At 39.8% G+C, this 13,134-nt stretch overlaps 1 protein-coding gene and 1 long non-coding RNA gene across 4 annotated transcripts; one reads left to right on the top strand and one right to left on the bottom strand.

Annotated features, from left to right (window-relative positions):
• Positions 1-989: 989 nt before the first annotated feature.
• adad2 (adenosine deaminase domain containing 2) lies at positions 990-11,346 on the bottom strand. Of its 3 annotated transcripts, none has more exons than XM_055148732.1 (11): positions 11,247-11,346; positions 9,398-9,564; positions 8,999-9,143; positions 6,163-6,304; positions 5,348-5,476; positions 5,113-5,263; positions 3,519-3,689; positions 3,144-3,349; positions 2,593-2,824; positions 1,472-1,604; positions 990-1,397 (listed from the first exon to the last, which is right to left on the bottom strand). In XM_055148732.1, exons 2-11 carry the CDS (start codon positions 9,544-9,546, stop codon positions 1,287-1,289), a joined length of 1,569 nt encoding a protein of 522 aa, XP_055004707.1. In that variant the 5' UTR covers positions 9,547-9,564; positions 11,247-11,346; the 3' UTR covers positions 990-1,286. The 3 variants fall into 3 exon arrangements, with proteins under 3 accessions (XP_055004707.1, XP_055004708.1, XP_055004709.1); XM_055148733.1 differs by having other exon boundaries at positions 9,398-9,567; positions 11,229-11,290; XM_055148734.1 differs by lacking the exon at positions 3,519-3,689.
• A 112-nt stretch (positions 11,347-11,458) lies between these two features.
• LOC129407499 (uncharacterized) lies at positions 11,459-12,697 on the top strand. Its single transcript, XR_008631567.1, has 4 exons — positions 11,459-11,533; positions 11,761-11,860; positions 12,249-12,396; positions 12,567-12,697. It is a non-coding gene; the product is annotated as an uncharacterized LOC129407499 (long non-coding RNA).
• Positions 12,698-13,134: the final 437 nt, after the last annotated feature.

A 13,134-nucleotide genomic window follows, 5' to 3' on the forward strand; every position in this document is an offset into this window, starting at 1 on the left:
TACTATGCTATGGATCTACGCTTCCAGGCTAAACAGACCTTTTGTTCCAAGATGGCAACAAAAGTACATCCTCCGTGTTTATTCTTTCACAGGTGCTATTGACATTTACATCACTGCAGAAAGCAAAGTGAGGCATACTGTCAAATTTGCTGAGGGCAGACTGCACATCTTAGTTGGTACCTCTCAAAAAGAAATACTGCCATCGAGCTTTTGTCTTGTGAGGAAGGTAGCTAAAAAACAAACATTTTCAGAGTAACTGCCATAGTATATTAGCAGTAGTTGTAGGAGAAGTACAGTTGATTTTATGTATAAGTGCATTAACAGAAGTACTAGTAGTAAATTTACAGTAGTAGGGCTGATCGAGTTGCAAAAAAATAGTGTGATAAGAATATATTGCAATCCCTAGAGATGGAGCTTCTATATAGCAGAAGCAAAAACAGTAGTAACAGTGGAAAATAGTAGCAGTTATATAGACACTTTTGTCCTGAGGGTTGTTACTCTTAATTAACTCTTAAATTGCCCTGACACAGGATTTGATGACCCCACATGTTGAGCTGCACGGAATTTGAGCTTTCTATTAATATATATTTTTATTATACTATTATATTTTAGTGCTCAATGTGCTTAAATTGCCCTTTGGAGACAAATTGTGATACTGATTGGTTGATTGATTGATTAACTGATATAGTGAGAATAGGAGCAAAAGTAGAAGTAGAAGCACTAATAATAGCTAAGATCTTAACACTTTTAATCAAGTAGAAATAATTACGTAGAAGCAACTACGACCTACTGGCAACAGTGGTAGTGAGGGAGGCCACAGTTGTAATACCTGACGTAGTAGATGTTTGTAGTAGTAATATAAACTAGTAGTAGTAACTAGTAGTAATCAGCAGTAAAAAAAGGTTTAGTATTACGGTTACTGTATCTTTCTAATACATACCTTTGAGTTGAATTAGTACTACTACTACTACATCAACTGAAAAAACATGTTCAGAACATAGATCTTTTGGGATTGTGGTTTTGGTAAAGGGGCTTTTAGCTACAGACGAGTTAATTTTTCTGAATTTGCCTTGACTGCAGATGTGTTCCACCCACTGCTCATTCAGGGACGACTTCACTGCGGTGCTTAACAGTGGGCCTTTTTTTATTTTTCTCAAACTCCCACACCAAACCAAAACAACACTGACATTTTGCATAAAACTAAATAAAAATTACAGAGGAGGGCAACTGCCAACAGGGAACAACTCTTAAGAGAAACTCAAACTTTTTAAATCTGCCCCCTTTCTTTAGGCACTAAACAAGTCCACCAGCTTTTTGGATGCCCAAAGACCAGCGTGGTTGTTCAAAAACTGTTGATTGACAAGTTCTTTCGCTGCTTGATACGGTCCTGCATCCACCTTTAAAATGAGCAGGAACTGTTTTAATTTCAAATGCTTTTAGTCATCTTGAGAGTGTGTGCGTTGAAAAGTACCTTGGCGCTGTGGTACGTGGGCAGGTCCAGCAGAGAGCTATGGCCTCCGAGTTTTGCGACTTGGTGGAAGTATTTGTAGAGTGCTCTCTTACAGAGTCGACTGGAGAAGCCAGGCCCACTCACATTTGGGGAGCTAGGGAGGAGAAAAACAGACAGAACACAGCACCAATAACACTACAACATTAAATACCAAGCATATTATATCTGTATTTTAATAGTTTGCGGTTATGTTTATATTTTGGTTTGCTTCTTCAACAAGAGTACCATCTCACAATGTTATTCAATGGGGAGACACATGTAAAGAATATAGAATTAGTACATATTTGGGTTTTCTATAAATACCCATTGACTCCTAATAAACAACACTTAATTATCTTTTTATAATGTGGTGTTATGTTGACTCCTGGACACTGTCCAGGAAGATGGGAAAGGGGGAAGAAAGAGGACAGAGGAGGAAATAAGGATGAGAGAGAAAGAGGCAGAGAGGAACAGAAAGGTGTCAAAGGAGACGAGAGGGTGATGGGAGGAAAGAGAGAAAGAGAGGCAAGTGGGTCTATTTTTGGGTGTAATCTGGGCTCAAGGACACAACAGCCTGCAGCAGGAGGAGCATCTGTGCCGGACATGAGCACATTGATGGCAGCAGCAGCCTCAGGATACTGTACTGTATGTGGGACAGTCAGGACTGGGGTGAAGTGGGGTGAACCAGAGGAGATACAGAGATGGGACAAGAACAGCAGTGCTGAGGAGAACATTAGTGTTCGTTTTACCTCTGCGATGTCTTCACAGAGCCTCAAGAGTCAAACAGAAACTTCGGGGCTCAATGTGCCAACTTACTGTTCACATATTAAGTAGCCACGTGCTCTGGGGCAGGCTTCTGTCTTTTTACAGACCCAAACATAAGTATAAAATGGTGAAAAACACGTTTTTTCGAAATGGGGGGTGAAACATCACCACATCTGTTAGACACAGTGAGTGAAATGCTCTGTGAATACATAATTTCACAGTATTTTAAAGAACAATTAGGCATATTTCATCCATGCCTTTTCCTTATCATAACATGCAAGCCACGAAGAAGAATCTCGGAGACTTGGTTCTAAAGACTAGGGTCACCACAGTCTCACCGTTCAATGATGAGCCCTTTGCTGCTATCCAGAACCTCGATGTCTCTGTCCCCAAGGCACCAGTTGACGCTGAGTTGGGTGTTTGCAGAGGCTGACCCTGAAGCCACTTGTTCACCGCAGACAAAGTGGATGTCGTGTTTCCTGAAAGGCGGAGGCAGCAGCTCCTCCCAGCCCTCACCCAGGCGTTTGTTAGTGATATCAGACACCTCCTTGTTGGACAGTTTCACCCCACCTGGAGGATAAGATTGATAATTTATTTGCAACTTTTCCCAAATTATATTAAATTAATATTTCACTTCTGAAGATGAATACAGAAGTATCCTGTACACTGTAGACCCACTCATTCAAAGTCATAAATCACATGGATTTACTGTGTAATACATGGTATTAGTGACAAATGCAAAAAGGATTTCTGGAATGACATAAGAAATAATTTTTATTTAGTTAGTAAACTCAAAAATTGAACTGTCACATGTTATTAATATTATTTAACAGATTTAACAAATAGATCAACATCATGCCAAATAGACAGATGATCATGCCCCTTTTACCTAGAACCATGCTGGTGATATAGATGGGCTGTATGAAGTGGCTCAGCAGCGCCCCCTGCACTCCAATCACAGTCCAGCGGCAGAGTTTGTCACTGGCGGACACGCAGCAGACTCTGGAGGCCCAATGGCTGGGCTCTAGATACACCACAGGTACCAGGATACCTTTAGCGTGGTACTGCAGCTTCACCGACGTACAATTGGCAGATCTGGACCGTTATAGGAATACACATTTTTTTATAGTAAATGTTTACCACTAATGCTTGAATTTTTGTGAAGCATATAACACTTCAAATTAGTTTAAATATGTTTGTATGAAAATAAATATTAATTCCAGCTATTGAACAGACAAAATTTTAACATGTTTTGAAAAGGTACCCAACATAGAAGTTTTTTGTAGCGCCTTCTGGTGGCTGGTTGGAATAAAGGTGGAAGGTGACTTTGGGTTTGAGCTGAAGCAGGTGGCTCTCTGCACCGGCCTCAAAAATACTGCACTCTTTCAACTTTGGATCGTTTTCAAAGAAGAGCAGCAGTTGTTTGTAAAGAAACCTAAAAGAGGGGCAAGTTTTTAGCTTTTTTTAGATACTGTATTAATCAGGAAAATACAATAGTGGGTGAAGAGTCTTGCTCAGGGACACAACTGCATTTAATGCAATGCAATAAGAATGCAATTTTTGTCCCTCTCTTGAAAGGTACACTGTGCAACTTTTCTGGTGTAGAGTCCGCCACCTGCTTGTCTCGATAGAAATGTTACTGTTTTGCCTTCATTATTCTACAGTATGGAAATAAAATTGGTAATCACAATGGAGAGAGGTTAATGATCAAATCTATGGAGAAGCAAGCCTGCAAATGGTAAATATTTATGTTTTTAAAATATTTTTGAGCTATAAAACACCAGCGTTACGCGCAGGCACATTAATTCGGATTATTAGTTGTTTTTTGTTTTCTTTTGTAGTAAGTTGTAATTAGTCTTTGTTGGTATATTTTTTGTTTATGGTTTATTTTTGTTTGACTGTGCGGAGCCTATAAATACAGCTGGTTGCCTGTGGCGCTCTCTCTCTCTCTCTGCTCCTCCGCTCCGTGCGCCTTGCTCCGCCCAGCCCCGCTCACCTTGCACGCTCCAGTCTCCGTGCGAGTGCCCTGAGGGTGGCCTCGCCCCTGCCAGCCAGGTGCAGGGTGGGTGGGCTCAAAGGTAGCCTGTGTTAGCCATTAGCCTTTTGTTTTGACCTGGTGGGACCGGCTGTCTTGTTTTCGCATTTCTTTTGGGTTCAGGTTGGTTTGGGTTTTTTTCTTGTTTGAGTTACAAGTGCTGGCACTGGCTTCTACGGCCCTGTACGAGGTTGGCCCGGTGTCGCACCCCTTTGTTCTGTTTGGCCGGCTCACCAGGTCCACCTTTCTGTTTATTACTTTTCATTATTTTTTTCCGGGCACAGGAGGGTTTTTATATTTCTTTGAAAAGGTAAAAAAAAAAAAGTAAATCAATTAAGAACCAACGACAAATAAAAGAAATTAAAGAGCCATATCTTGACTCCTGTGTCCTTTTTAAATATGTTGAGACCCAACTTGTGGGTAATAGATAACGCCAGTAATAGAACAAATGCAAAGGAGATTTGTTTAATGGCCTACAGTGGAACATTTCTGACAAAGAAATAATAGAATAACAGAAAGACAAGCAAGTACCGGACCCTCCATCTTAGAAGTTAAAGAATGCACTTTTAATGGCCACGGGGTGGGAGAGATGTATCACTATCACTTTTTTAAATGGTTAATAATAACAGCTAGAAGCTATTTAAAAAAAAGGCTGCACAAAAGGCATGGTTTATACAAATCAATATTTCTGTACACAGGTAATTACTGTTCATATTTTTGCGTGAAGCTTGCACCTCAGTCAAGACATTTACAGGCACATTTCTGATGAACTGCCATATTATCATCTAAATATTGTCACTTTGTAGGCAACATGCACCAGTACCTGAGCAGGGAGCGTCTGGCAATGACAACAGCGTGGCAGTCATGGACCATTGTTCCATTGTAGCAAAGCCACTTCTGACAGCTGGAGGAACCTGCCCCCAACGCCACGACTTTATAATGGTCACAGGGATTACCGTCAGTATCCAATGCCTCTGACATACAGAAAGGATGAGAGAAATGTCGAGGTTAGCAGATTGTCACTGCAGAAAAGCTGCGTTATTTAAATTTGCTCTTACCTTTTATCATGACAAAAGCCGCCATGTTGTTTTTGCAGTCTTGAAAATCAGGACACATCTTGAGGAGCACGTCAAACTTCTCACCACTTATAGCCGCCATGTGATTCTTATGCCAGTCAGTCTGCCAAGCTGTTAAGAAAGAAGGGGAAAAGTAAACTTCAAGACCAGCAATTTGTTGTAATCAAGGGGAACATGAACACCCTTTAAGGCCACTTTAAACTAAAGAATTGATAGCAGTAATGGCAGCGTCTAGACAGAGTATAACATTAGGACAAGACACAGGAAATCTTAAGTTCAAACCATGGTGGTTGTGTAACTAAAACAAGTAGTGACCAATCAAGTACATTTTATAAATCAATGTTCAGGCTGGAAAGCACCTTGGCTTTGAGAGCATCAACATTTGAGAGAATACTAAAAGCATACAAAAACAATTACAATATAATTTCAGTAAAGGTTCAACAAGGTTTTATGGCAGTGAGATATTTTGTTTCATGAAGGGCACTATATTACCAAATAATTTCTACCTTTGCTAACTGTGACCCCTCTGATGTGATTTCAGTTTGAGAGCAAGTCATTTTAATTACATATAGTTTATAAATAGAACTAACAACCCTAAGAATACAAAGGGATTCAGAACACTTTCGCAGAGTATTTAGGACCAGACCAGAACCAGAACAAAATAAGATCTTGGACAAAAATAAAAACTGTCTCTACATTTGACTCATCTGTAAGTATCCAGATGAAAAAGTTAGACTACAGTTTGAGAACCACTGCTTGTAATATACAAATAACAATGAAATGCAGTTGGACATGACCTTGGGTCTTGGCAGTCTTTTTCACAGGTTTTCTGAGTTCCATGCTTGGGTCGAGGCTTGTCTTTTCAACATCAAGCACACTTCTGGGTGGAGACGCACCTGGCAGCGACCAAATCTCATCTCCATCATCAGAGCTTTCCTCCTGAAAAAAACAAACAAACTGAAAAATATCATAAAGTTACAAATATAAGCTGTTAACAGAGAGCGTCTTAGTGACAAGGCTAAACTCTTTTCAAAACCAATGTCAGTGACTGAGAAATAAATAATAATAATTTTCCATTACATGATAATCAGTTGCAAATGACTTACTCATTACCCAGGAGTACCTAGCTGGAGGAGAATGACCCCATTATGTTTTAGGCCTCTGTTTGAATCAGTGAATCCTAGGAAACCTGGAATGTGGTGGGATCTTGTTAACCACTGCTACTGGGCCACCCAACTACTCCTCTAAAACCACTCTTATGCATCTACAGTACATAGTAAATATGCACAAAGAGACAACCTTCAAGTATAAAGCTTCTTTTCCCTGTTTACAAAAAGGGACAGGGGATGATGGATATGATGGTAAACATTAACTAGCTGATGGCAAATCAATGGGATGAACAGACAGTGATGCATAGTGATGCAGTGGTGAATACAGATGGTTTTGGAGCCCTCCAGTCAACTGATTAATGAAGCCAGGCTCTGTGGTGTTGCCAATCAGGCAATGTGCTGGTAATTATCAGAGATTCAATGTCAGAGTCTGAGTTTACACCTGTCATTTTTTCACAAGTAATTGGGGGTTGTCTGAGAGGCATCTCTTATGCCAAACTGAGCTGCACGGGTTTTTAATTTTAGCTGGTAACAATGAGAGTGAAATTTTGTGTAAAACATCTTTAATTTCATCTTTTATAATGCATATTACTGCTCTGCTGTATTAGCAGTCAAAAAATGTATATCAAGTACTAATCGACACTAAAACTACTATGGAAACTAAGTACTCATTAGTAGAGCCCGGCCGATATATCGGTTGGCCGATATTATTGGCCAATATGGGCACCTGGAGGCATATCGGCTATCGGCCGATATGTTTGCTGATATGGGCCGATATTTCCCGTGGGCATGTTATACCTCGTTATAAAGCTTAGACTTTCTACATTATGTTCATTTAATCCAATTTACAGTCAGATAAATATACTCATATGTGGCTCCGCATCAATATTTATCTACGGAGTCATTTGTCTGTGTGTGTCCATACTGTCCCTGAACACATCCCCAGAGTTACGTCACTCATGTGCATTTGTTTACACCCGCAGACATAGATCCAAACACTGAGATTATATTCTTTTTATGGACAATCGGTTTGAGTCAGGATTAAAAGGACATTTATTAGTGCAGACTTGTGATTTGAGGAGGAGCCTGTGTGAGCGGTAAGTGTTGGAAAAATGTTGACTTTGAAGCTAGTTTTGTTTTTTCTCATTAGTTAGTTATTAGCTGCTGTAGCTCCCGCACATACACATGTTGTTTTCTATTGACCTATTGTAAAGTGACTATATTGACCGAATATATGTTACTGGACCAGGATTGATATGTAAATGAGCTGTGAATAGAGGTGTGAATGATGATACTTGTGCATAATTAATTACTGCGGTGCGCACGTATTTACGGCTAAAGGCTAACAGCGGTAGTTTCTTTACTAGTCCCTGACAAAAGTCTTGTCGCTTATCCATTTTGTAGAAACAAAAGCTTATAACCTGACTTTAAATTAATCGATTGGTTTTAGAAATGTCTCATATGAAAGCTAAAACCCTCCCAAATTATGCTCAATATACTAAAATAAATTTGCTTCACTGAAGAAAGATTGATCATTTAATGAACACAGAAAGGTCAGATTTTGGCAAGACAAAAGTTTTGTCGCCTTGTCATATGATGCACCCAATCCTAGATTACCCTGCCAAAGTGCAAAGACCTTGGCAGCGATTTTATCGTTTCTTCTTCTTCTAGGAAGAGGTCCGTTACAGCTTTACTATTATGCATAGCGGAACTTAAGCGTCGCACGTACTGCTGCGCATCGGGAAGGGGTCAGGCAACTTTATTCCTGAGCTGAGCGTATTAACCAGGCAAATTCTGTGGCCCAAATCAAACTCCGGGGGCGCAGTATGGCTCCTCTCTCGTTTAATCAGATAGTAAAAAAACATCAATTTTGGCCTATTTTGTGTGATGTCGTAACTCCATTGCTTTGGCCTTGTCAGAGTGACAGCAAGCACACACAAAGAGCAGCTTAAACTCCAGGCCTGAATTAGCTTTGGGTTATACTCAGGCTTATTTCCATCATGGAACAACTTGAGACTTAAGCTAAAGACCGAGCTAGATTCAGCTAAGGATTTCAGGATAAACCTGGATTTGTTAAGCCACTTTGATGAATACCCCCATGGTTCCATTTTGTAGGCAACAGGTTTAACAACTACTCAATCTTTATACAACTACTGAAAGTCAATCGCAACTCTCTGTATGACTGTTCATCTCTGCCCCTGTCTCACTGTGAGACCTGTGAGTCATGAGCTACAACATAAGATTTACCCATAATCAAAAATCATTGCAGATGACTGAATTTATGCAATGGATCTGACCTTAGGCAATAACAGTGTGCACTATGCTCTGGAATCACACAGTCAACCCTCTGCTAATAAGATAACCACTCTACAACTATTGATCATAATTTCAAGATTCAACACAGATAATATGTCGTGTATTTTCAGAAGTGTAACATTTAAGACAAGATGGACCAGAATGAAATGTCTAGTGACAGGGGCAGAGCAATTTAGACCAAGTGTATTAAGTTGAAAAACTGACTTACCTCATAATTTCCTGAGTGAAATTCCACGTGTTTTGGGAGTGCAGACCTATCAGAATCTCCAGGGCTGTTCACTGATGAACCAGGCAAAGTCTTTCTCAAACTGGTCCCAGTAGCACAGGAATCTGTTTGAACAAACGAGTCTTTCCTAAAAACACATACAGTAAAAATAATATTATATAACAAACAAAAAAAATATAACAATATTTAAGACAGCTAATTCATTTAATATTGTAGTATATATTAGTTAGTATACTATTATACTACTTGACTCATGAAAGACTTTAAAAACACACTGAAAAGAACTCTGCATATCTTTCAGTCAAGTATGTGTGAAGGTTGTCAATTAACAACAAATGAGTATTGAACTGCGCAATTCATCCTTGGCTGTAGTACCCTTACCTGCGGACCACAGCCTCTCCGGAGCCAGCGCTGTCCATCTGCATCTGGATCCTGCTTTGGGGCATGTGAGGGTCATAGTCTAAGTCCCCATATTTGTAAGTGGGGGCTCCTCTGCCGATGGTGCGCTTGAATCGCCCTTCTGCAGACATCCTCCTTCACAAATAGTCCTACTCCAAAAAATAGTGTTAAAATTCAGCAGTTGTGCAACAAGAATCGAGCTGATATGATTAATCAAAATCCATGATTTTACACATCACCAAACAATAATACACCTATTATCCTTTTCTTCAGAAAGTATGATTTCATAAAGCTTGTCATACTAAAGCAATGGTATATTCTAATGTGGCATAATTTTTTATCTACATTAGGCCTATTTCTAACAATACGTGGACGACAACAAATTATTATTATTTTTTTTGTATTGTCAATGTTATTATTAATAAATTAGTAGGCTGCAAAAAGTACATCATAATACAAAACAAAGACATCACACAAATTTAATGCATGTGTTTTACCACTAGGCCTATCTTCACAAAACATCAGCCTACTACTAATACACGTTGCAGCATCAAGTCAAACTAGGATTGCCAACTCCCTGAAAAATAAATAAGGGACAACTCATTGGCAGGGTCGGTGTCCTGTCGATTTGAGCTGCCCGTCGTTTTGAGCTACATAGCACTACTGAGCATGCGCACACCCCCCCCAAGCGCTGTTCCAATGTAAATGCCATTGATTTGAACTTCCTAGGCAGAAGTGGAGTAACAAGTCACATTTATTGTGTTTTGTTAAGCATGTAAGCATGTGCGTCTTAGATTTATGGCAGAATACATACGCTAGGCTGCAGGTAGCTCATTTCGACGGGACAGCCCATTTCAACAGAACACTGTAAAACACTGTTTTGTTACAGAGGAGAGCCCTCAGGGCCTTCAAGGTATTCAGTGAAGGCCCAAGAAAAATTTTAATAATTTTTTGTACTACTAATATAATTTTTAAAATGTTTTATTGTGAATAATAAACACTACAGTAGTAATAATTTCTAGGTCATTGTTGTAAAGCTGGACTGATATTTCTTGAGAAACAAAGGGTTAATACAATGGAATGGAAATGGACCAATCACAATTTTTATTTATTTTTTCCCCCCAATGGTATCTGGGTAAATCAGTGACTCCCCCCCCAAAAATGCGCTGGACGCCTCTATTTGGACGCCTCGGAGACATCTGAAAGAAGGAGAAGAGAAAGACAGAGAACCGAAGCTCGGAGCCCGCGGCCGGGCCGGAGCTCGCGGAGGCTCGGAGCCCGCAGCCAAAGCAGAGCTCGGAGCCAAGCAACCTCGACCAATGAGATCTAGAGCGGGGTGTGTGTGCTGTCAGCTCACATGTCACAGAGCAAGAGAGGCTGAGGATACCTTTACTGTAAATTTTCTTATAAAGCTCCATTCCATTGATTACACACTATTTCTGATTCCCGTGGAAATACGGGACGAAGTGCGTCCCTTTTCAGATCAATACGGGACCGTACTTTTGTTTCCAAATACGGGACGATTCCGTTTTTCAAGGGACGGGTGGCAACCCTAAGTCAAACCAAGTGTGCAACTATTTAATTGAAACTCTGCAAAACAAGTTGATAATTTCAGATACATTCACCAACTAATTGCATTAATAATAACCCTCAGATTAGATTGGTGTTGCTAGTTTTAGCATTAGCTTTTTTGCACGTGTTTCTAGCTAGTTAGCAAACGCGCCGCATAAAAGAAAGCAGAAGCGATGCGTGATTTAATCATTCAGTGTAGACTGAAATTAACTAAATTACGCGTTATATTTTTCATATTTACTTTGTAGATTCGTCTCACCTTGCTCTTGTTCGGGTGAGGGCGTAGTTTTGCGCCTGTTGTGTGCTCTGTGTGTCAAGAGGGTCTGGCTGCAGACACATGGGGAAAGTGGAGCTCCACCTAGACCGAAAACACGTGACCTCCACCGAAGACGTCATCTCTACTTTTATGTAGACTTATGGGGCGACGAAACGATTTATTTTGACCGCAAATACATGTTTATTAAACAAGATTGTTTTTACGTTATGGAATTTGTTCGCACATATAAACACGGAGCAAAACGACCATCTGGAAGACGGAGAAAACATGTGAGTAACACGCTTTTAACTTTAGGAAATCATTACTAACACAACTGTAAATGTAAAATACAGGTATAACTCCCACAATACTGTCCAATAAGTTTATTTTTAACTGCGTGAACCTCGGAGATTTGAGCTAAAAGTTTGATTAGTAATGTGCAGCTAACGTGATGAAAAGTCTGCTCAAACTTTCCTATTTGGACAGATTTCCATTAAACACTAATCATGTTTTTTAGGGGTAAAGAAGCCCACGGAGTGATTTAATGAAACTACGAGGAGAAAACGCCACGTTTTCACGCACAGTGACTGGGTTAAACTTGTAAACACTTGGCCAGTGTAAGTAAGTGTTAAGTACGGTAAGAGAAAAACACGCATTATTTCATGCATTAAACATAAAAGACAAATTTTTTTATGTTTAATGCATATAACATTAAACATGTCAAAGCTTATATTTACTTGTAAATCACGTAACATAAACCTCCAATGTATGCATTTCATTCTGGGAATACATTATCTGCTTTTAACAATTCCTGCATGTTTGTAAAGTGAAAAGTAAATAATCCTGCCTGGACAGGTCAGATATAAGGTGGACATTAGGCTCATTTAACAGATTTTTGCAGACACTCGTGTAGATACTAGACACCTGTGTCTGTTAGGCCTGTCACATCTAATATCATAACAGTGAGTAAACTGTTTGATATTCATGTTCATTTCTTGTCTGCAGCTTCCTGTATGAGGACACAACACACTGCTGGGGCCACAGAAATGTTGGCGGATGACGCTCATGATTCATGAAATGGGACAAATGCAGATGACAAAGTAAAGCCAACACTGAGCTGGAGGTGCTGACCCAGATTCCTGCCTCTGTTTAGGTCTGGGACATGTTGCATTGAAAACTCCACTAATAATAAGGGCTGCAAATGAAGCTGCTGAAGCATGTTGAAATCATTATTTAATTTGTGAAAATACACATTTCTCAAATGTGTGGGATTTAGCTGTTTGGATTTATATAATAGTTTTCTTAATGTGTGTGTCATTACAGGTTTTCACTCTGCAGGACAGAACTTTCAACCAGTAAGACATAAGGCCCATTCTGCTCTTCCTCCTCCAGAAGACGAGAGATACATCAGACTGAGTGGCCCAAGTCCACTGGGTCATGTCTCCATTGTCCATGTCCAGACTCACAGAGGAGGAGGAGGAGGAGGAGCAGGTCCAGACTGCAGACCTGTGGGGCCTCTGGTTGCATCAGGCCTCCCTCCTGCACATGCTGTCTTCTGCTCTAATGTGTCCTAATAGTGATGTGTCCATAAAGTTTAGGTTTAACGTCTAAATTCCTCCGGAAGTGAAACAGTAAAATGGTAGTTTCTGTTCATCTTAGTTGAGGAGCACCTAAACAGCTTTATCACTGAGGAAGTGTCCCATGATAAATGTGGCCTTATATGATCTTAATAAGTGTATGAGACAAAACTAGAGTCATATAAGTTGCTCATAATAAGTTTTTCTGAATGTTTTTCAGTCTGTACTGACGTTTGGTTCATGATGAAATGTGCCATTTACTTGCTGTCTCTTTTGACAGTTACTAATTACATGTACTATAAGAATTTACTATT

This window comes from Boleophthalmus pectinirostris, unplaced genomic scaffold, assembly GCF_026225935.1.
Source record: "Boleophthalmus pectinirostris isolate CB_2022bp ecotype Guang Dong unplaced genomic scaffold, ASM2622593v1 HiC_scaffold_12, whole genome shotgun sequence".
NCBI classification, from domain to species: Eukaryota; Metazoa; Chordata; class Actinopteri; order Gobiiformes; family Gobiidae; genus Boleophthalmus; species Boleophthalmus pectinirostris.